Source organism: Lutra lutra, chromosome 9 (assembly GCF_902655055.1).
Source record: "Lutra lutra chromosome 9, mLutLut1.2, whole genome shotgun sequence".
NCBI classification, from domain to species: domain Eukaryota; kingdom Metazoa; phylum Chordata; class Mammalia; order Carnivora; family Mustelidae; genus Lutra; species Lutra lutra.
The window spans coordinates 86,309,050-86,332,308 of NC_062286.1; the positions used below are offsets into that span (position 1 = coordinate 86,309,050).

At 45.2% G+C, this 23,259-nt stretch overlaps 1 protein-coding gene across 1 annotated transcript in view; it reads left to right on the plus strand.

The window, feature by feature from the left end:
• GPR45 (G protein-coupled receptor 45) overlaps positions 1-18,709 on the plus strand; it is an 82,138-nt gene extending 63,429 nt beyond the window's left edge. The window contains exon 2 of the mRNA XM_047747054.1: positions 17,351-18,709. Within this exon, the coding sequence (XP_047603010.1) occupies positions 17,588-18,709 (1,122 nt within the window). The 5' untranslated portion in view covers positions 17,351-17,587. The remainder of the gene's footprint in view (positions 1-17,350) is intronic.
• The last annotated feature ends 4,550 nt before the right edge of the window (positions 18,710-23,259 follow it).

A 23,259-nucleotide genomic window follows, 5' to 3' on the forward strand; every position in this document is an offset into this window, starting at 1 on the left:
CTGAGTTGGGGTTACATGGCAGTGTTTTTACCTCCTTAGCGTATGCAAGATAATGAAGCATCTTAAATTCAGGGGCTCTCAGAGTCAGTGAAAGACAAAATGTGTATGTTTTCCAAGCTTTTTCTCATTTAGTTCTTACAAGCTGAAGAGATAGGCATTATTATGCCCATTTCACAGATAAGGTTTTTGAGACTCATAAAATGGAAATATTTTGAGCTACTGACAAATAACTTCACAGGAAGACCAAACGCTGAGTCTGACCCACTCTGAGGATTCCACTTAGACCTCTTCCCTAAAAGTCATTCCCCAACATCTTAGACCCGAGAGGCTTTGCTTCTCAGGAGAAAATGAGCTTCTATTCAACATGTTACTCAAGCAGGAACATTTCCAATTTGGCACTTGCTGTTACATGCATTCAACCCAGGAAGCCATGAAACATTGCCTTTGTATTCATAGCCAGTGTATAGGTAGCCTTAGTTTGTGTAATATCAGGAGAGCCGTATGCAAGCCGGCTCATTTGAAATTGTCCACGAGAAATTTATGTAGGGCTTAAAAACTTACAGGTTGACAAATACCTTCTTAAATGTTCTAATAATTTTTTTAAAAGATTTTCTTTATTTACTGAGAGAGAGCAAGCTAGAGCGAGAGCATGAGTTGGGGTGGGGGGACAGGAACAGCAGAGGGAGAGAAGCAGACTCCCGACTGAGCAGGGAGCCCAATGTGGGGCTCGATCCTAAGACCATGATCCTAAGATCATGATCTGAGCTAAAGGAAGATACTTAACTGACTGAGCCACCCGGGCGCCCCTAGATGTTTTAATAATTATTTTTTAACACAAGAATTCAATGAATACTTCTCTAAAGATTCGAGACTTTAACATACAACTCCAAAAAGTGAAAGTGAGCATACTTCCCCCTTAGATTTTATGTTTTCCTGGGGCGCCTGGGTGGCTCAGTAGGTTAAAGCCTTTGCCTTCGGCTCAGGTCATGATCCCAGGGTCCTGGGATCGAGCCCCGCGTCGGACTCTCTGTTCAGCGGGGAGCCTGCTTCCTCCTCTCTCTCTCTGCCTGCCTCTCTGCCTACTTGTGATCTCTGTCTGTCAAATTAAAAAAAAAAAAAAAAAAGATTTTATGTTTTCCTTATAAGGGACCAAATCAAACTCTTCTGTGGTCCTTTTACTTTTAAATAGACCCCCTTAGCTCATTAACAATGAGCAAGGTCACAGACAAATTGGCTCATGTCAAAGTATGCACCTTAAGAGCCAGTGGGCTTAAGCTCTTCTAAGAGAAAGGGTTTAAATTCTGGAGTCATCCTTTCTGCCACGTGGGGGCTCTCACCCTCTTCTGGAGAAGGATCACAGAGGTCCAACTTTGGCGGAACTTAAAAGGGAAGACCCAGGTGCTGTGCATCCCAGCTTTACTATGTACACCCTCTGTGACCTCATGGGGAGTTCAAGGGCACTAGTAACAGGGTCATGAAATGCTTTGCAAAGCATAAATGTCAAATATTTGAAATGGAATGTACTTAGAAGCAAAACCCTCAGGAGAACCTCAGGACATCACTCCTGGGGACCCACATACCCACGATTGGCTGGGACTGCCCCTCAGATCTAGCATGGTGCCATCTTCCCTGGTAGAGGTCCCTCCCTGACCTTGCCTAGTGCCCTGTGATTTGCAAGCTGCTTTTATAAATATTTAATGTTCACAACAGCACTTGGGCTGGGACCGGGGTTTGGTGGGCGGGGGGGCGGTGGGGTGGGGGTGCGCTGCGGTAGGTCCAAAAGAGGAATCAGAGGCTGAAAATTTGGGAATTGTTCTCCAGGTGACAAGGCTAAGAAGCAGAGCTAGGACCATAAGAGTTGCCCTGGGAATTACCCAGACCCTGTCCCCTCCTCTACTTCATTCCCTCATCTTGACCTTATGTGAATTGGTTAGTATTTTTGTGGAGGCCTGGGTGAATCAGTTAAGCTCATCCTGCTCCCTACCCAGCTCCTACTTGTAAAGTCAGGGTCATGAATGTCAAGATGGGCCAGGCTGAAGGACTGAAGTGATTTCAATGATATTTCCTCTTTATTAGGAAGGTAGTGTCTTCAATGCTACGTTCTTCCATATGTCATGGGCCTGGGCAAGAACCTAAGGTCAGGAGCTTCTAGAGTGACCAGCTCCTCATTAGAATTGTCAAGTTCTTGGGTGGTCTGGGGAACTCATTTTTGGAAAATTAACTGAAATCACTATTGAACAATTCAATCAGATGACAGCAAATAGGAGGGATTTTTTTTTTTTTTTTTTAGGGTGGTGGAAATGCTCTAAGTTGATAGTGGGGACAGTTGCACAACATTATAAATTGACTAAAAATCACTGCATTATGAACTTACAATGAGCAAATTTTATGGTATGCAAATTCTCTTTCAATAAAGCTGTTGAAAACAGTAAGATATCATCAAAAATAATTTTAAGCAAATACATAAGCTGTGTCAGTCTTTATTACAAACGAAAAGGCATATTTTCAACTAGATTTAGTTTTTCTTTTTTCTTTTTCCAAAATAGAGGCATGAAATGTTAGAAAATTTGCAAAAGATACAGAAGGAAGTTTAAAATTGGTTTTTGAGAAAGTCAAGTAAAAGTGGGGGAAGGGCGCCTGTAGATGTGATGTTCAAGGAGGAAAAAGCTTTTGCAAAGCAGCTGGGCTGCAGCCTGAGAAGTTGGAGGTGTGGCATCAGGTTCTTTTCTGATGTGAAGAAGACACAGCTGTCCTGGGAGCCCCCCAGGTGAGGCTACTTGGGACGTCATATATTCTACCTGGAAGAACTTGGCATCAACAGGTCTTGCTTATAGCATCTTGAAGAAGTGCTAAGTGTCTCCGATTTCATTAAAATATCAAGCTATATCCATTTTTAAAGAAGTGCCATATGCTTTGTGCCTCTAGCAAAATCTTTCAGGCATGGTTCAGAGACATTAAAAACCCTGTCTTAGACTCAACACCTCTAAAGTAGTTCTGAAAGCGAAAACAAAAAAAAGTTGGCTCTAACAGTTAAATGCACAAATAAAATTTTCAAAGATGCACTTGGAAACTAAGGATCCTAAGTAAGTAATGTCCTGTGGTTTCCTCCAAAGGATGGTGGTAACATGTGTAGACATAAAAACAGACACTTTGTGAGTGCTGGGGGTGGGGGTTATTTTGGACTTTCCATAAATACTTAAAAAACCAATGGTTCTTTCTCATAACTAGATCAAGGGTAGCCAGTTAATGGGTTGACCTGAACCATAATCATAGTTCCTGTGAAAATGAATTTGTACACACAACACAATCCTGAGTTTGGTAGTAAGACTTCCTGACCTGGGCCCTACCCAGGCCAAAGAAAAGGGGATGAGAGCCTATGAGTAGAAGACATCCTCTTCCACTTGTCCCATCTTAAACACATTACCAAATCCATGTATGTTTCCTCATCTGTAAATGGTAATAAGAATATATCAACAGATGGCTAGGAGAAAGAAAGAAGAACAATTTGGGGGGAAACATTTTATATATTTAAAAATCTTCTCCAAATATTAGATATTATTATTGTTTCTTTGGTCAGATAAAAAATTCAGTCTATGCTAGACTCTGTATGTGTGGAGCCCTATAATTCAGCCTCTTAAGATTAGAGTTTCCCGGGTGACTAGGTGGCTCAGTCGTTAAGCGTCTGCTTTGGTTCAGGTCATGGTCCTGGGTCCTGGGATCGATCCCCATATCAGGCTCTCTGCTTGGCAGGAAGCCTGCTTCTCCCTCTCCCACTCCCCCTGCTTGTGTTCCCTCTATCCCTGTCTCTCTCTCTCTGTCAAATAAATAAATAAAATCTTAAATAAAAAAAAAAAAAAGATAAGAGTTTCCCAACAAACGTGCACGGCTCTGGAACAGTTAATGGGCTACTGGCCTGTCCAAGGAATTAACACTCTCCTCAGCCCTCTGACTGTCATTCTAATATGTCACTTAAATATTGTGTGTGTGTGTCCCAGGGAAGAAGCAAGCATCGAACAGAGACTGGTTAGTGGCCAAATCCCCATGTTACACTGGGTCTCCCAAGGATTTGGCAGTAAATCCCACCTCCTCTACAGCCAGCAGATTTTTCAAGGGATGGGACAAGTAGGTCCCATCCACATTGGCCCCAAAAGCCTCTGTGAGAACCCATCCATCTGGGGACACAGAGTGTAATCCAGGTGCGAGGGCAGCCTGGTGTTCATGGCTGCCTGTGGCTCTGCTATACTCCAGCCCTTGTCAGTCTGGGGTTCTCGCCATCATTCCCTGTGTTTCTTCTCTCTTCCTGCTGAAAGACATACTTGCTCTTGCTCAACAATACTGGTTCATTGCAAATGTAAAAGCTTCAGTGAACCATCCCTTATAGCATTATGGAAGTGGCATGGCCAGGGATTAAACCAGAACGCCCGGTTCCTAATACAATGAATCTCCTTTCTAGGTAAAGAAGAGCCCACCGGTTTCCCCATTGGTAAAACTGGATCAATGGCCAGGTTCAGAGAGATAAGCTATGGTTGTGGTTCCCACAGATGAGAATGTCTAACTCCCCAAAACTTGTGTTGAAACAGATTGTGGAGCCGGCCACCTCCCTGCTCCCGGAGCTCTGATTCAGGAGGTCTTGCCTGGCCCCAATAAGATGCATTTGAAACAAATTCCTCGGTGATATGGAGAGTGCATATGCAAGTCCAGAGAACCCCTGCACTCTGAAAAGGGCTTAGGCTGCCACGTAATAAGCACGTCGTAAATTTTAGGCACTAGTAAGGGAAACAATCAATAAAGATTTACTCCCTTAAAAAGCTTCCCAATTCTGTTCTATTTAAAAATTTCCCCCCCAAGAGTCCTGCCTGAGTTGAGAAATAAAAAAATCTGGTCTTCTTCAGCTCACTTTTCTTAGAAATTCAGACACGTGGGGTAACACCTGTTTCTAAACACAGCTACTTGACATATTACTTTTGGCAGCTCTTGCCTACTTTTTCATTGCCAATAAAGTTATTGAAATTGAAATATACCATCTGGCTGAGAGTTTGTATCAAAAAGACAGGTGACAGAGTTGCAGGTAATGACAGACTCAAGCTGTTTCAACAGCAAACTGTCCCATCTGCCAAAATTGACTTCATTTCTTAGATTTAGCATTTGTGAACCGATATGTTCTTCTGGAGTAGGAATTAAAAATCCAATATTACAAACACCAGTTGGTTACTTGAAGCAATACTAACCACTCCGGAGAAAGGGCTCACCAAATTTCCCACCATTCGGCTTGACTAGAACGAGCGAAACCATTAAGTTCTATTGGCAACCTATATACATGCTATAATGTATATTATATGCATATGTACATATGTGTACATATATGTTAACGTGTATAGCTTACTTCTAAATCTGTGAATTAAAATGTAGGTGTACCTGTGCATACCGCAAGTACCTGACTTCTTTACTGTTTGCGTAAAATAGTTGCAAAAGAACTACTTACTCCCTGGCATAGTACCAGGAGCCTTCTGCTTCTGAGAAGGTGGTGGCCCCTTCCGCACTGGGCGGGGCCTCAAACACGCGGTCAAGTCTCATGGGCACAAAGGTGCACAGGAACGAAGCTTATAGCCGGAGACTTTCCATTACGCACAGGTACGGAGCTACGTGGGGAGGGGGAAGGGTCAATGACTGCCCTGCTTGAAGGACAGGCACATGTCACAAAGGAGCTCACCTCCGGAGTTCGGAGTCACTGTCGTGTGGGGAGATTCACTCATCTTCCTGACACCCTAATGGCAGTGACACGAGCTTTCTGTATAGGATTGGACTCGATGCTTTTCACTGTCACTTTGAGACACATTCTGTTTTAGAGGCATCAGAGGAGAAGTGAGTCCTTCATTGAAAACCCACACTGGTGCTTGGTCACCCCAGCTTCCAGGAAGTCTTCCTAGTACACATGGTAACTTCCTCTGACTCCCACCATCCTCTGCTCAGTCTTTCACATTCTGCCCACACACTGCTTTCCCCTCTTCCCTCCAGGCTCTATGGCTCACCAGGTTTCAGGTTTACAGCCTGGTTGTTCTTCTCATATCTGACCTCAAGGATGAGGAAAGAAGAAAGACATTTGGAACTCCATCCGGCCCATCAATTTAAAACCAGACATATCCCCAGCTGAAGACAAGATTTGTTGCCTGAAACGAGAGGTCTTCAAAATAGAGGAAACAGCCTATCCAACTCATCTCTGGGTTAGGCCCACTATTATTAGATTGGGCCAAATACTTGAAAAGGCTTGGAGAGGCACTTTCTGGAACCTTTACTCCCCCTGCAGCCCTCCTGTCGTCTAGGACTCTCTCCTTGGCTTGTGTTCCTCTCCTTGTCCATCAGGGCACTCCTCTACCTCATACCCTGGCTTCCTCACTCCAAGAAAATCTCACAGAATCTCGTCAGCAGATTGGGAACAAAGCCCAAAGAGCAGGTGTGCAGGGACAAGGAATTGTAGAGCTGCTGTGTGCATAAATGAAAGGAAGTGGGAGAAACATATCTCAGAAGCTTGGTCAAATGGAGTTTGGTATACTAGTTTTTCTATGTCTCTATACATTTGAAATGTATTAAAATAGAAAGGTTTTAAAAGTTATCAAGGAAAGACAGAGAAAGAAAGAAGGGGACAGGATTGAAGAGGGAGGAAGTAGGCAGGCAAGCAGGAGTGACAATGTTCGCAAGTCCTCAGTGCTTCCTGGCAGTCTGTGGCTGGTCAGTGCCCAGGGTGATCCCTCAGGGCACCAGGTGGTGGTCCCACCCTGAGCTGTCCTGTAGAAAGAGCAGAGGAAAAGATTCCTTCCCTCACCCCCATGGTTCTCAACCACCAGAGCCCTGTTTATAAACATCCATTCTTCATCTTCTGGAAAGGAGAACAGGGTGTGATCTCATCTCAAAGTTTTCTGACCTCCTCTTGGATGGTTTTGGGGTGAGGGTTTGCTTTCCTCTTCCCCATGCTTGTGAGCGTCATAGACTTGAAACCACCGTCACTCTTGCATGGTCCAAACCAAGATTGGTCCCCCTTCTGGGGTCTCAGTACCAGAAACCTGGTTTCCAGCCCTGGCTCCATGTTCTTCCTGCTTTTATGACCTGGAGGTGTCATGACTGTTTCAGAGCATCCCTTTCATTTCCTGGCCTCCCTCTTCCAGTTGTGAGGATGGCAGGACGGGGCATGGTCAGGGGCTTGGGAAAGAGTACTCGGTGTGCAGAAGCTAGGTGGTAGGACAGTGGTGTGGGGTGGTTGAAGAAGTTTTAGGAAGCATTGCAGTAAATGCAGTGTATGGATGGCAGTGTTTCCTCGTTGCTCAAGGTCAAAAGGACCTTCTATCTTTTGCATGGATTCAGCTCATCAAGGACACTGTCAGCATGCTTCTGCTTATCCCAGAGCACATAGGCAAGGCACAGGTTGGTGGTCCTTTCCTTAGATTCTTTATCTTCCAGCACCTGTGCGACCTCCCCTTTCCAGAGTGAGATGGTTTGGATAGGAAGAACTATAATAAGTACTTTGAAATTGTTCTGTTCCCAGCTGGCTTCTTCCTTGGCTTATCATTCATGGCTCCCATTCCTCAGAGTGCAAAGCACCAGAGAGATATTGAGCGCTGTTTCAAACTGAAGGATCATAGTGCAACATTCCTGGTTCACTTGTTACATTTTACTTTGATCTTTAACTTTCCAAAGTGTCTGGTAATAAAAGTGTTGTTGATTTGGATATTAACAACAGGACTGTGACCAAAACACTAAATTAAAATATCCAAGACAAGTTGTTGCCCGGAAGCCCAAGCAATTTTAATCTGATTCAACCCCAAGACACAACACATTAAAAAAAAAAATTCTCCACACTATCATTGAATTGCTCTCTGTCACTATCACATAGGGACAATCCAATCTTAGAGCATCACAGGGAGTGGGTGAAGGACTAGTTACTAGCTAGGACTGATAGGCACACAGACCCAAAAGGGTATGTTTTCTACTCAGTGCCCCTTACTCTATGCTCTAGGAGGAGCTTAATCCATGAGGGCCTCATATCTGTGTGTCACAGTTCTACTCTGACCCAAGAAACAAACCCGTGAACTTGAAATAATGAGAAATGTGGAGTTGATCAATTATTAGTTTAGTAATTATTTAGTAATGCCCTTCTTTGTACCAGGCATTGCACATATATTTTAAAATTCTGGGAAGACATAGGTAATTATCCCCATTTCACAGATCAGAAGACTGAGGCACCAAAGTACTGTATCACCTTAATGCAAGCATTTGTGGTCTGCATGAGGGATATCACTCACTTGTAGAATAACACACAAGACTTCTGATTATATAGCTTGCCCTCCAGGAGTTTGGATAACTGGACCCACCACTGAGAGATGAAACCCTTCTGGGCATGCTTGGCCAAATCAAGTTCTAGGCCTATCACACTGAGGACTGGTTGTATCTAAACCGAGGTAACATCAGGAAGATATCACCACCTGCAGAAACTTTAGGCTAGCTGGCCTGGTGTTCAGTGTCCCAAACTTTTATTTCACCAAATCCCTTCAATTTGAGATGCTGGTGTCTCCCACTATCTGAGAGTAGAGTGCTCCTGTGAAAACTTTCACATGCTGAAATGGTAGCCAGCCAACGCATGGAATGGGAGAAGATATTCACAAATGACACTACAGACAAAGGGCTGATATCCAAGATCTATAAAGAACTTCTCAAACTCAACACCCAAAAAACAGATAATCGTGTCAACAAATGGGCAGAAAACATGAACAGACACTTGGGAAGGCATACAAATGGCCAGCAGACACATGAAAAAATGTTCATCATCACTAGCCTTCAGGGAAATTCAAATCAAAACCACATTGAGATACCACCTGAAACCAGTTAGAATGGCAAAGATTAATATGATAGGAAACAATAAATGTTGGGGAGGATGTGGAGAAAGGGGAACACTCCTACACTGTTGGTGGGAATGTAAGTTGGTATAGCCACTTTGGAAAACAGTGTGGAGATAGAGCTACCCTAGGACCCTGAAATTGCACTATTGGGTATTTACCCCAAAGATACAGATGCAGTGAAAAGGGCCAGAGGTAACCCAATGTTCATAGCAGCAATGGCCACAGTCACTAAACTGTGGAAAGAGCCAAGATGCCCTTCAATAGACGAATGCATAAAGAAGATGTGGTCCATATACACTATGGAGTATTATGCCTCCATCAGAAAGGATGAATACCCAACTTTTGCATCAACATGGACGGGACTGGAAGAGATTATGCTGAGTGAAATAAGTCAAGCAGAGAGAGTCAATTATCAGATGGTTTCACTTACTTGTGGAACATAAGGAATAGCATGGAGGACATTAGGAGAAGGAAAGAAAAAGTGCATTGGGGCAAATCGCAGAGGGAGACAAACCATTAGACTGTGGACTCTGAGAAACAAACTGAGGGTTTTGGAGGGGAGGGGCTTGCGGGGATAGGTGAGCCTGGTGGCGGGTATTAAGGAAGGCTCATATTACACGGAGGGCTGGGTCCTGTACATAAACAATGAATCTTGGAACACTGCATCAAAAACTTATGATGTATTTTATGGTAACTAACATAACACAATAAAAAAAAAAAGAGAAAAGAAAAGAAAAGAAATGGTAGCCAGCAAAGAAGCAACTGCCATTAATTTATATGGGGAAAAGAAATTCAGGACTCCCAGACCTAAAGGATAATCTCTGTTGGGCTTTTCTGATACCCGCAGACACATCTTGCTAACGGATGCACAGCCTAAATGAAGATAAAGCCCAGATGCTCGCAGACAAGGGTCAGAGCACTGGTGGTGTGATGCCAAGATGCTGAGCATGCATCCCCGGGAAGGAGCTCGGGTGCACACTGTTTCTCTTTGCAAAACTGGTGCTGAATGCTATTGTTGCTTCTTGCCCTTTTTTTGGTAAAAGCAAAAATCCTCTTTGGATTTCTTTCAGTTAGTGAAAACCAGGACAAATGTAGGTTCTACCTAAAAGCAAAGTGGCGTACGGAAAACTTTCAAAAAGCAGTGGATCCCTTTATCTATAATACCGACCACAAGGAGCTTAGGAAGAAAGACTCTTTCTTGCAAGCACAGAGGAAGAAGTGGGTCTTGCTAAGTGGAAAGCAGGAAGAGGGCTTCTGAAGAAGAAGAAAGGCAGGAGGTCAAAGTGTGTCCCTGCGGGGTCTCTGGAAGTCTCTGTCGAGTCTAATTCTTGTCTGACTCCCATGTTTTGTTTCTGGTGGAAAGTAAAAGAATGAAGAAAATTCTAGTTTCCTTTTATTGCTTTCACTCTGGTGCCTTTAACCATGGAAGGAGGGAGTCTGGAGTGGGTCAGTTGTGCTCCTACTGCTCTTCAGGCCTTGCCTGCGTGAGCCTCCCCACTCCCAGGGAAGTTCTGCCACGTGATCCTTTGCCATGGCAACAGAGATTCCAGAGGTGGAGATTTCAGGTGTGGCCAGAAGCCACTGCCTCCCCTCCAGCAGGTTCTCCCGCCAGTCCATTCACCTTGCATTTATAACTACAACAACCTTTTTATGGAAATTATTACACATTTGTTTCCCAAAATTAAAAAAAAAAACACCTGGGCCTGTAAAAAGAACATTTTGTCAAATTGTTGGTTCATTAGCTCCTACATTTTAAAATTTTATTATACTGTTAGGCAATTTTATTTTTTTTATTTTATTTAAATTCAATTCAGTTAACATATACTATATTATTAGTTTCAGGGGTAGAATTTAGTGTTTCATCAGTTACATATAACAAGCTGTGCTCATTACTTCGAGTGCCTGCACTTGCCCATCACCCAAATCCCTCCAGCTGCCCCACCCACCTCCCCTCCAGCAACCCTCAGTTTGTTCTCTACCATTGAGAGTCTCTTATGGTGTGCTTCCCTCTCTCTTTTTGTCTTATTATATTTGTCTTGCCCTTCCCCTATGTTCATCTGTTTTGTTTCTTAAATTCCACATATGAGTGAAATCATACTGTATTTGTCTTTCTCCAGCTGGCTTATTTTGCTTAGCATAATGTCCTCTGGTTCCATCCATGTTGTTGCAAATGGTAAGATTTCATTCTTTTTGATGGATGAGTAATATTCCATTGGATAGATAGATAGATAGATAGATAGACAGACTGACTGACCACATCTTCATTATCTACTCATCTGCCAATGGACATCTTGGCTCTTTCCATCATTTGGCTATTGTGAACATTGCTGCGATAAACACTGGGGAGCAAGTGCCCCTTCAAATCACTATGTTTGTATCCTTTGGATAAATACTCAGTAGTGCAATTGCTAAGTCATAAGATAGTTCTCTTTTTAACTTTTTGAGGAACCTCCATACTGTTTTCCAGAGTGGCTGCCCCAGCCTGCATTGCCACCAACAATGTAAGACTTCTCCCCACTCTCCACATCCTCACCAACATCTGTTGTTTCCTGGCTTGTTAATTTTAGCCAATCTCACAGGTGTGAGGTGGTATCTCATTGTGGTTTTGATTTGTATTTCCCTGATGCCTAGTGATGCTGAGCATTTTTTCAAGTGTCTATTGGCCATTTGTAAGTCTTCTTCGGAGAAATGTCTATTCGTGTCTTCTGCCCATTTCTTGCCTGGATTTTTTGTTTTGGGGGTGTTGAGTTTGATAAGTTCTTTATAGATTTTGGATACTAGCCCTTCATCTGATAAGACATTTGCAAATATCTTCTCCCATTCTGTTGGTTGTCTTCTAATTTTGTTGACTATTTCCTTTGCTGTGCAAAAGGTTTTTATCTGGATGTAGCCCCAATAGTTCATTTTTGTCTTTGTTTCCCTTGCCTTTGGAGACGTGTCTAGCAAGATGATGCAGCAGAGGTCACAGAGTTTGCCACCTATGTTCTCCTCTAGGATTTTCATGGAGTCCTGTCTCACAGTTAGGTCTTTTATCCATTTTGAGTTTATTTTTGTGTGTGGTGTAAGAAAGTGGTCTAATTTCATTCTTCTGCATGTGGCTGTCCAATTTTCCCCACACCATTTGTTGAAGAGACTGTCTTTTTGCCATTAGATATTCGTTCCTGCTTTGTTGAAGATTAGTTGACCATAGAGTTAAAGGTCCATTTCTGTGTTCTTTATTCTGTTCCATTGATCTATGTGTCTATTTTTGTGCTGGTACCATACTGTCTTGATGATTACAGCTTTGTGATACAGCTTGAAGTCTGGAATTGAGAGGCCTTTAACTTTATTTTCTTTTTCAACATTACTTTGGCTATTTGGGATCTTTTCTAGTTTCATACCAATTTTAGGATTATTTGTTTGAGCTCTGTGAAAAATGCTGATAGCATTTTGATAAGGATTGATTACATTGAATGTGTACATTGTTTTGCATAGCATGGACATTTTAACAGTATTTATTCTTCTAATCTATGAGCATGGAATGTTTTTCCATTTCTTCCTGTCTTCCTCAATTTCTTTCATAAGGTTCTATAGTTTTCAGAGTTCACATCTTTTGCCTCTTGGTTAGGTTTATTTCCGGTATCTTCTGCTGCTTCATTGCTAATGTAATGAAATACAACAGACTTCTGCAGGTTTATTTTATATCACTATTTGGTGATTTTAAAATGAAGTACATAAGGAATGATACATTTTTTAGCAATTCAAAAGTGTATTCCATCTTATGGAAACATTTGCCAAGCTAAATGAATCCTCTCTCCTGGAAATAACAAAGGAGGCAAGGAAAGATGGATTCACATTCCCTCCATCATCCCCTACCCCAAACCTGGCAGCCCAGCACAGAGAGACACCCTGTCTCCATGGGAGGAGAAAAGTGAGCACCTGACTTCACCAGGGACACCCAGTACCATGCCAATTCCTACAGCCCTAGGTGGCTCCCAGGGTACCAAGCTCCTAGAGGTTCCTGTGAACTCAGGGTACCTGCTCACACCAGTGTCAGCTGGCTCCTGCTGGCCCAGTAACTCCTGAGAGCCTCCAGCTCTCAATCAGCCCAAGCTCCAGGCCAACTACTATGGACTGACCCAGGCCACTGGCCCATCCCAGGACCAACCAGCCCCCATAGACTCAGAGTCTAAACCAGCTCTCACGTACTTAGATTCCTAGCTTACTCTAGCACCAGACAGGCCCTTGCAGACCCATCTCCAGGTCTGTCCCTGAAGCCCCAGGTCACTGACCACCCTCATGTCCCCAGCCTTTGGACCAAGCCTGTGAATCCAGACTTGGGGCCCACCTCAGTGATCCCTGGAGTCTGCTTAACCCCTAGGGACCAGGATCCAGGCCCACCCACATAGACCAGGTCTCAGGCCTATAACTGCAGGCTGAAGGCCCAAGCCTCACCCATTGTACCCAAGCATCAGGGCTGCTCACCTATTGACCCAGACATCACCAAATGACCCACCCAGAATCTCTAGACCAGCTTGGCTGCTGAAGTCAGTCTATAAAGACTAGAAGAAGTGCATATTTCCTCAAATGGGCAGACACCTACCCATGAGCACAGAGATCATAAAAAATCAAGGAAACATGGCAGTAGCCAAACAACAACAACAACAAAAAAAACAACACCTCATAAAGACTTTGAATAGCCACAGCAATCCTGAGAAAGAAGGTCAAAGCTAAAAACATCACAATTCCTGATTTCAAATGTTATTAAAAGCTATTGTGATCCAAATGATACGGTACTGGCATAAAAACAGGTACATACATCAATGGAACAGAATTGAGAGCCCAGAAATAAACCCATAAATATCCCTTATCAAATAATATTTGATATTTAATGGGGAAAGGATAGTCTCCAATAAATGATGGTGGGAAGACCAGATATTCACAAACAAAAGAATGAAATTGGACCCCTATCTCACACCACTCACAAAAATTTTACCTGAAATGGATTAAAGGCTTAAATGTAAGACCCAAAACTATTAAAACATAGAAAAATGGCTCCTTGACATTGGTCTTGGCAATGATTTCTTGGATATGACATCAACAAGCAACAAAAAGCAAAAATAAAGAAGCTAGAGGACATCGAGTTAAAAAGCTTCTGCACAGCAAAAGAAACCATCAGCAAAATGAAAAGGTAGCCTGCAGAATGGGAAAATACTTGCAAACCGTGGGTCTGATCAGGGGTTAATATTCAAAATATATAAAGAAATACAACCCAAGAGTGAAAAAACAATCCAATGAAAAAAATAGACAAAGGACTTGATTATACATTTCCCCAAAGAAGACATACCAATGGCCAACAGCTACATGAAAGCGAAAAGCTAAGAATGCAATTAAAAACAAAGGCATAAATATTGATTTGCATTTGGAAATGCAACTCTGATTGGAAACCTGTCATGAACTGAGGTAAGTTTCCCTGTGTTTCTATTTCCTTATACCACACACATGTCACTTTCCTCTACCTCCTCATAGCTACTTACTCTTGGTTTCTGCCTCCTCATAGCTCTGGTTGGCCAGGACCCCTTGTATCAATCAGGGTGTAGATAGGAAGGAGATCAGCCCCTGATTAATAAGGGATTCTTGTCAAAGGAGAGGCCGGGTTAAGGGAGACCTAGGAGGGCTGGAGAAGCACCCTGGGCTAGCAGCATCGGGAAGCCCTGTCACCCCTAAGCCTCCAGGTTGAGACAGGAGCCAGGAGGGAATCTGCAGAGGGTGCTGGGCTGCAGGGCAGCCTCCCTGGAGGAGCTGAGAGTTTTGGAGAGGAATAAACCACTGCCAACCACAACCAGGTGGGAGGGGGCCAGAGCAAAAAAGCCCTCCCCTGTCTCCCTTCCCACAGTGGCAAGGGAGAGAGTAGCCAGGAGAACTGGAGAAGCAAAGGCAGAGTATCTATCATACCTTGTGGCCTGGAGACTTCTCTCTCTATACTCTTCTGTTACATCCCTCAAGGCAGCTGCTTTAGTGGCTTAGTAGTTCCTAATTCAGATTTCAGGCTGAGTGAGTGAGGCTCTGCTGTCATTGGCCAGGCTATGCATTAGCTGCCATTGGGTTAGCTGCCCGTCCAATCAGCTATACAAGCACACCTCGGAGATAGTGCTGGTTCGGTTCCAGACCGCTGCCATAAAGCAACTGTCGCAATATAGTGAGTCAAATGACTTTTTTGGTTCCCTGGCGCATATAAAAGCTGTGCTTACAGGATGCCTGCGTTGGCCGTCTGCCTTCAGCTCAGGTTGTGATCCCAGGGTCCTGAGATCGGGTCCCCCTTGTCGGGCACCTTGCTTGGTGGGGGGCCTCCTTCTCCCTCTTCCTGCTGCTCCCCCTGCTTGTGCTTGCTCTTTCTCTGAAAAAATAAATTCTTAAAAAAAAAAAGTTGTACTTACACTAAACTGTAGCCTATAAGTGTCAAATGATAGTCTATCTTCAAAAAAGCACACGCATACCTTAATTTTAAAATACTTTGCTAAAAAATGCTATCCATCATCTGAGTTTTCAGCAATTTGTAATCTTTTTGCTGGTGGAGGGTCTTGCCTCTGTGTTGATGGTTGCTGCTGATCAGGGTGGTGGTTGCTGAAGGCAGGGGGCTGGGCCATGGCAATGTCCTTCTTTCTTTTCTTTCTTCCTTCCTTCCTTTCTTTCCTCCCTCCCTCCCTCCCTCTCTCCTTCTTTCTTTCTCTCTCCTTGTCCCCCACCACTGCCACACTGGTCCCTGTAGCAATTTCTTGAAATGAGACAAAGATGACGTTTGCCACAAAGATCGAGCGATTCTCTGTAACAGGCGAAGCTGTTGGGCAGCATTTTACCCACAGTAGAACCTCTTCCAGAACTGGAGTCTATCTTCAAACCCTGCCACTGCTTTATTGACAGAGTTCACGTAACAGTCGGAATGCTTTGTTGTCATTGCAACAATCTCCACAGCCTCTTCACCAGGAGGAGATTCCATCTCAAGAAACCACTTTCTTTACTCATCTGTAAGAAGCAACTCCTCACACATTAACGTTTTAACATGAGATTGCAGCAGTTCAAATAGAATGATAATGACAAAATTTGAAATAGTGGAAGAATTACCAAAACGTGACACAGTGACGCCAAGAGAGCAAATGCTGTTGGAAAAAGGGTGCTGATAGGCTTGTTCGACCCAGGGTAGCCACACACCGTCAGTTCGTAAACAAACACACAAACAAAATGCAATCATCTGCGAGGCACGGCAAAGGGAAGGGCCGTAAAACAAGGTATGCCTGTACTGAAAATGCTGAGGGGTGGGGGAACGGGAAATGTATTACGAACACCCTCTCCCTGGGGTACCCAGAGCCACTGGTCTAGAACAGATGCAAATATTCTATGTGTATAACATACAAATGAAACAATAGCCATTGTAACATTGTGATTGCTTTTCCTCCGGGCTCCAATGATAACAGTTAACATTTCTTGAATACCAGTTATGATCTAGGTGTGGTTAAATCACTCTGTGCTTATTCTCCCATTTCATCTTTGCAGCTCCTCTGTAGTAGGCCTAGTTATTACTTATGGGCTACAGACGAGGTAGTCCTGTCAGCAGAGGCTCAGCCACCTGCTGGAGGGTGCCCAGGAATAGATAAGTAGTGGGTGTAGATTCTACCCAGCCCAGGCGATCTGAGTCCACACGTGGGCTAATGGACACCATTCTTACCCCACCTATGAGACAAGAAATAAAAATCAATATTATCCTTTAAAAGAACCCATCTTTAGGGACAGAGTTTCTTCCTTTCCATCAGCATTTCCAAAAGTAATCCTATGGCAAGGCAACACTACTTTAACTTAAGACTTTACTATTAGGGAAAAGTGGGTGAAGGGTATATGAGATCTCACTGAATTTTTTTTTTCTTTCTCACAACTGCATGTGAATCTACACTTAACTCAAAATAAATTACGGGGTGCCTTGGTGGCTCAGTCGGTGAAGCGTCTGCCTTCAGCTCAGGTCACGATCCCGGGGGGTCCTGGGATCCAGCCAGTAGGAAGCCTGCTTCTCCCTCTCCCTCTGCCTGTCGCTCCCACTGCTTGTTTTCTCTCTCTGTGTCAATTAAATAAATAAAATTTTAAAAAAAAATAAAGTTAAAAATATTGTAGCAACAGCATCAACTTCCATGTATTTATGAACTTCCTTACAATAAAATGTATCAAATGCATGCTCATTAAATAAATACGGACTACAGAGTATTCCCCTCCTCATCCCACCACAAAGTAGGTCTGATGAGATTTCCCTGGGCTACTCGACAAGGCACACAGTATTTGCGACTGCCAAGCTTTATCCCAAATGGTGAATGAATCCATGAGTCATTCTTTCTCTCCACCGCCATGTTTATAATACCTGTAAAATCTAAACACTGCTGTGTGCAAAACGTGCTTGGAAAGTCTCACTCCCTTCTCTCCCCTGCTCCTCTCTGCTCTAGGCTACGGAGAGCATCCAAGCGGGAAGCTGCAGACACAGTCAGTTGTCTGCAGGCGATGAGGCTGTGATCCATGAATTGCAAATCCTGGTTACCGCTCCCAAAGAAAGACTTCTGCTCACCACCATTCCCATGCCCTAGAGATCCCAGACATGCAACCGACAGACAGAAAATGGCAGCCACCGAAGCGCTGAGGGGAGTCCTTCCAGTCCTTTCCGTCTGGGCTCCAAGTTTTTTTCCATGATGGCCTGCAACAGCTCCGCCACTGAGACTTACCAGTACTTGCTGCTGAATGGGAGCAACGTGTCAGCCTCTGGGGTCACCACACCCCCTGCTCCGATCAGGATATCCTTGGCAATAATCATGATGCTAATGATCGTGGTGGGATTCCTCGGCAATTCTGTGGTCTGCATCATCGTGTACCAGCGGCCAGCCATGCGTTCCGCCATCAACCTGCTGCTGGCCACGCTGGCCTTCTCCGATATCATGCTGTCCTTATGCTGTATGCCCTTCACGGCCATCACCCTGATCACGGTCCACTGGCACTTTGGGGATTACTTCTGCCGGCTCTCAGCCACCCTTTACTGGTTTTTTGTCCTGGAGGGCGTGGCCATCCTGCTCATCATCAGTGTGGACCGCTTCCTCATCATCGTCCAACGCCAGGACAAGCTGAACCCACGGCGGGCCAAGAGGATCATCGCCGTTTCCTGGGCGCTCTCGTTCTGCGTGTCGGCCCCCTCGCTGGCGGGCCGGACGTTCATGGAGGTGCCGGCGCGGGCCCCGCAGTGCGTACTGGGCTACACGGAGTTCCCGGCGGAACGCGCCTACGTGGTGGCGCTGGTGGTGGCTGTGTTCTTCGTGCCCTTCGGCATCATGCTGTGCTCCTACCTGTGCATTCTGCACACGGTCCGCAAGAACGCCATCCGCGTGCACAATGAGTCCGACAGCCTGGACCTCAGACAGCTCACCAGGGCCGGCCTGCGGAGGCTGCAGCGGCAACAGCAGGTCAGTTTGGACTTGAGCTTCAAGACCAAGGCCTGCACCACCATCCTGATCCTCTTTGTGGGCTTCTCACTGTGCTGGCTGCCGCACTCGGTCTACAGCCTGCTGTCGGTGTTCAGCCGGGGCTTCTACTGCAGCTCCTCCTTCTACACCACCAGCTCCTGCGTCCTGTGGCTCAGCTACCTCAAGTCCGTCTTCAACCCCATCGTCTACTGCTGGAGAATCAAAAAATTCCGCGAGGCCTGCATTGAGCTGCTCCCCCAGACCGTCCAAATCCTCCCCAAAGTGCCTGAGCGGATCCGGAGGAGAATCCAGCCCAGCACTGTCTACGTGTGCAATGAAAACCAGTCTGCCGTTTAGGAGGATGCCCGTGGGAGGAGCCCCATGCGCTAGTTCCCGGCCGGAAGGAGCTCATACGCCCTTCTGCTCTGTGTCCTGGCGGCGCTGGTGGTAATCTGCAGTTTTGGTGGCCCTCCCTGTAAGCACAAATGTACCATCTGTTCCCGGATGGGTTGCAGCTCCCAGATTTGCAAGATGTATTATTTCTGTTCCTCACTGGAGAAGAGCCGTTTTGGGGTTTGATGGAAAGTGGAAGGTAGCTGAGATAAAGTGGGAATGGGGTAGGCATATGGGGGCTGAAAGTTAGGGAGAAGGCAGGGAGACTGAGTGTGGGGCTGGAGAAAGGCTCTAAAGAGCTGCTTGTGCACCTGCTTCCGAGCAACCCTGTGGTGACTGCTCTGAGATGGGAAACCCAGAAGGGATGATCTCATGGGTTACCACTCCTTTCATTTGACGCCAGCCTTCTTCATAGGTATTTATGTTTGTGGAGCATGGGAAACACACAAGGCTCTTTATGTTGGTCAGGTGTGCCTTTCTGATCATGCACAATCTTCCTTTTGATAAACCAAAATCGCACCAGGAAGTAGAGTGAGCCCCTGTGCTTTTCAGTTGCTCAGTGGGACACATGGGAGGTGTCCATGGCTTGAAGCCCAGAGAATGATCAGGGTAGCTCAGCTGAAATGAGAAGCCCACCCAAGTGGTCCTGCATTTACCCAACTGCTCCTACCTGGCCTAGCCCTGTCCCTGGGCCCTGAAGCCCTCCCTCTGGGCTGTGAGAGTCCCCCTGCCCCTTCTCTCTTTCCCTCCACTGTTCCCCATGCCTCCCTTTGTTTCATGCCATCCATCCCATGCACCGAAGAAACCCATTCTTTCTGTAATTCATCTTTTCAGTAAGTATCCATAGTGACTTGCTCTCAGTTTCAGAAGCGGTCAGTGGGCTTGGTTTATGTTTTCTCCCAAGTGCCCAAGGCTGCTGTCTTGGTGAGCTGCTGCATGGACTTCAGCACAGGGGCTGGAGTGGGGGGCATCATAAACACCTGACCCGCCAAGCTCTGAGCGGTTCCCCACTGAGCTCTGCCTTCCTCCTACCTCATTCAGATCCACAGTCTGACTGCTGCTGTCCTGGCCACCTGCCAGAACCTGGGGCTCCCAACCCCAGCTGGGACCAGGAGCCCACGACTAAAGCTGCCTGGAGGGGACCTTTCTGCTTGTGCTATCCACTCAGCCACTGTGCCCAGGGCCACCCGTCACCATCAGGAGCTTCTGATGTCAGGGGATGATTTTCAAGTTCAGGCATGCCACTGAGGCCTCTGAGTTCTTGTTACAGTTTCGGATCTGAAGAGAGTGGGAAATTCAAGGAGATTCCAAAAATCTGATTGCAAGTCTAACTCTGTCAGGAGCTAATCCTGTGAACTTGTTCATTTCACCACACTTCACAGGGTCTCAGTTTCCCCAATTGCCAAGGAAGGAAGGAGGTCCAGATGAGGTCCAGTGTCCTTACTGTTTCACAGATGCTCAGATTCTAAGTGTGTCTATTTCCTTTCCCACTTGGACTCACCAGATCCCCTGTGTGTGTTTGTTTATCCATGCAATGAGCTTTTATTAAGTGCCTAGTAGATGCAAGGCACTGTGGGAATAATGACGACTAATGCATGGGTTATGACAAAAAGCAGTTGTCCAACGCATTTCAGGATAATCGTTAACTTGAATTTGGTCTAACAGCACAGAAGGTCTCTTTTTGTCTCTTTTCTCATTTCCTTTCCAAGACTGGTAAGAGGCCAACTCCCCATTCTATTGCTCTTTTCCTGCAGTACCGGTGACAGAGGGAAAGAAAGAGAACATGATTTACATTAACCTAAGCCCAGAGGAAGGTCTGTTAAGGAAATAACTGCAACTTTCTCACCAGCTCCCCCATCCATTTATATGCAGACGAGAGCGCAGAGAGATATAGATAGAGAGAGAATGCACATGAAGACTGGCAGTTGGCATGTGACTGATTGACGTGGGTCCAGTCAACTCCGTGTCCCTAGTGCACCAGGCAGGGCCAGGTTTTGCCTTCAGTTCCCTCAAGACGAGTTGCTTGGCTTCAGTGGTGTCCAGAAGCACAGCCAGACCACCCTGGGTAACAGGCCCTTGGGACCTCCCCTCTGGTGGGAGCTTAAGAGAATGTTCTTCAGGAGCAAAAAAGAAATCACAAGCTGAATGAATGAAGGTATCCAAATTTCTGTCAAGCAGTGTTATATGCTGTATGTTGGACAGTAGTATATATGTTTTAAAGTAATAGTTTTGTATATATTTTAAATAAAGTATTATTGCTCTTTCAGTGTACAAGACTATGTTCTTATCAAAATTAGCACCAAGCCCGTGAAGGGTAAGCCACAAATCTGGTGTCTAACACCTCCTAGGACAAAACAACATTAGGAAATCTAGAACCTTGATGTTAGTAACCAAGCTGGAATGACCAGGAAGTTAATATAAGATGACAATGGGGAGACTATTTGAACAATGGGGAGGTCACAACCGGGGCACCCACTTTTGAAAACAATCATAGCCCCACTAAGTAACTCCAGCCAGTTAAGTCTTCACCGCTGACTTCCGGTCTGCCACCTTCAGAGTGCTCTCCAGCCTCGCCGAGTCTTTAACGAACTTTGCTTTCCTAAGACCACGCACAGCTACCAAGTTCTCATCTCCTTTCCTGAGGTTTGCAGGGAAAGTGGTGCTTGTTGGGTTTTGGTTTACATCTTCTCTTTAGCCCTGCGGCACCTGAAGTTTTTTTTTTTTTCCTGTGGGGCCTGGGTAGCTACTATGGTAATAACTGTTCCAGAAGCGACGTGGGAGAGCCTCGCCCCAGAAAATGAGACACAAATAAGCCTCAGAAGTGTCATCCTAATCCTGACTACCCCTAAAAATCTACTACCTTCTCGTCTTGAATCTCGATTCCTGTTGCTGGGACAAAATGAAGGCAAAGTTTCTCTAGGTCGTTCTGACAACCAAGCCAAGCAATGAAATTCTAGATCAATTCCTACTTGGCTATTTTGACCCCTGGGACTATCTTCCCCAACATGAATTACAACACATGCTGCTTTGGACTAAAAACCCCACTTTGGGGACTCTTGGGTGGCTCAGTGGGTTAAGTGTCTGCTTTTGGTTCAGGTGATGATCTTAGAGCCATTAAATCAAGCCCCACCTCAGGCTCTTCTTGAGGTTCTCTCTCTGCTCCTACCGCTCTCTCTTTTTCTTTCTCAAAATAAATAAGTAAGTAAGTAAATAAACAAATAAATAAATAAAATCTTTAAAACAATAACCTTGTTTCCCTCTCGTTGAGGTCCACGTCAGCGAGGTGGGATCTCTGCTCATGGGGTTGCCTCACTCAGGTTCCTTTCATCCAGTCTCCCATTAACTCTCCAGGGTACTGTCTTCTTCTTTGTGGTGCATTTTGGCTGTGGCCAAGGCTGTTTGGTTCCTGAGGAAAGGAAAGGTGGGATAAGACACACCCACACTCCCCTGGTCTTCCGCAGCCAGGAGCTGAGTCACATGACCACAGCTAGCTACAAAGGAGGCCGGGAAATGGGAGTCCCCATCTGGGGAAACTTTGATGACGTACAGCTTTCTTAGCCCGGAAAGGAAGAGGATTTGGTGGATTCCCAGCAGTTTCTGCCGAAATACCACGATTTTGAAAAACAAGGGATCCTAGCAGACATACCAATTCTGAAATCCTAAGCACAAATTTCATAAGGGAGACTTGCTCCTTGTAAAATAAACACACCTCTATTCCATCAACCCAAGAGGGGTGCCTCTTCACCTCCAGCCCTCAACATACAGGGACCTACATCCGCAGAGAAAAACTGCACGCATTTATGCCTGGGCTAAGGAGATAAAGCCGCCACATTTAATCTTTGAGACGCAGAAGAATGGAAACAAAGTTTAACCATTTGAAAATTTGCAGTCATGAAGAAATGAATTTGGCCTAGGTTATTTTTTTAATTACTATTTAAAACAACAGTCAACAGTGATTGAAACCAACTCTGCCCAAGAATTTAATTATGTTCAAGGCAAGAGTATAATTTCAAGGTTTTGCCTATGGTACGGTGGAGACAGGTTGCCCATGGCAAGGTGGACCACCAGGGAGTGTGGGAGGGGGCTCAGGCCAGGCTGCGGCAATTTAACTATTCATGAAAAGGGAGGGCGTGGGGGCCCCCAGGTGGGAGGTTAACATCTGGATTCTGCAAGAATAAAGAGGTTTGAAGGCAAAGGCATTGTGTGCACGTGTCTATGTGTGTGCGCATGCGCACCCGCATAATTTCGGACAGGCGTCCAGGGTTCCTTAAGCAGACCCTCCCAGCCTACCTTCTGTTCTCTTGCCTTTCATCTTGGAGAAGCAGGGGACAAGGTGTTCTAGGGACAAGAGGGATGCCTGAGATTGCCCGACTCAGAGAGCCAACCAGGAGGGGCTGCGGCACAGATTTTTTTTTTTTCTCATTAGTCTGGTAACAACGGAAAGAACTTACCTGTAGGACCAGAACTTTACCTTTTTGCGATCACAGATCTGAGGACGCTGATAAGAAATTTCA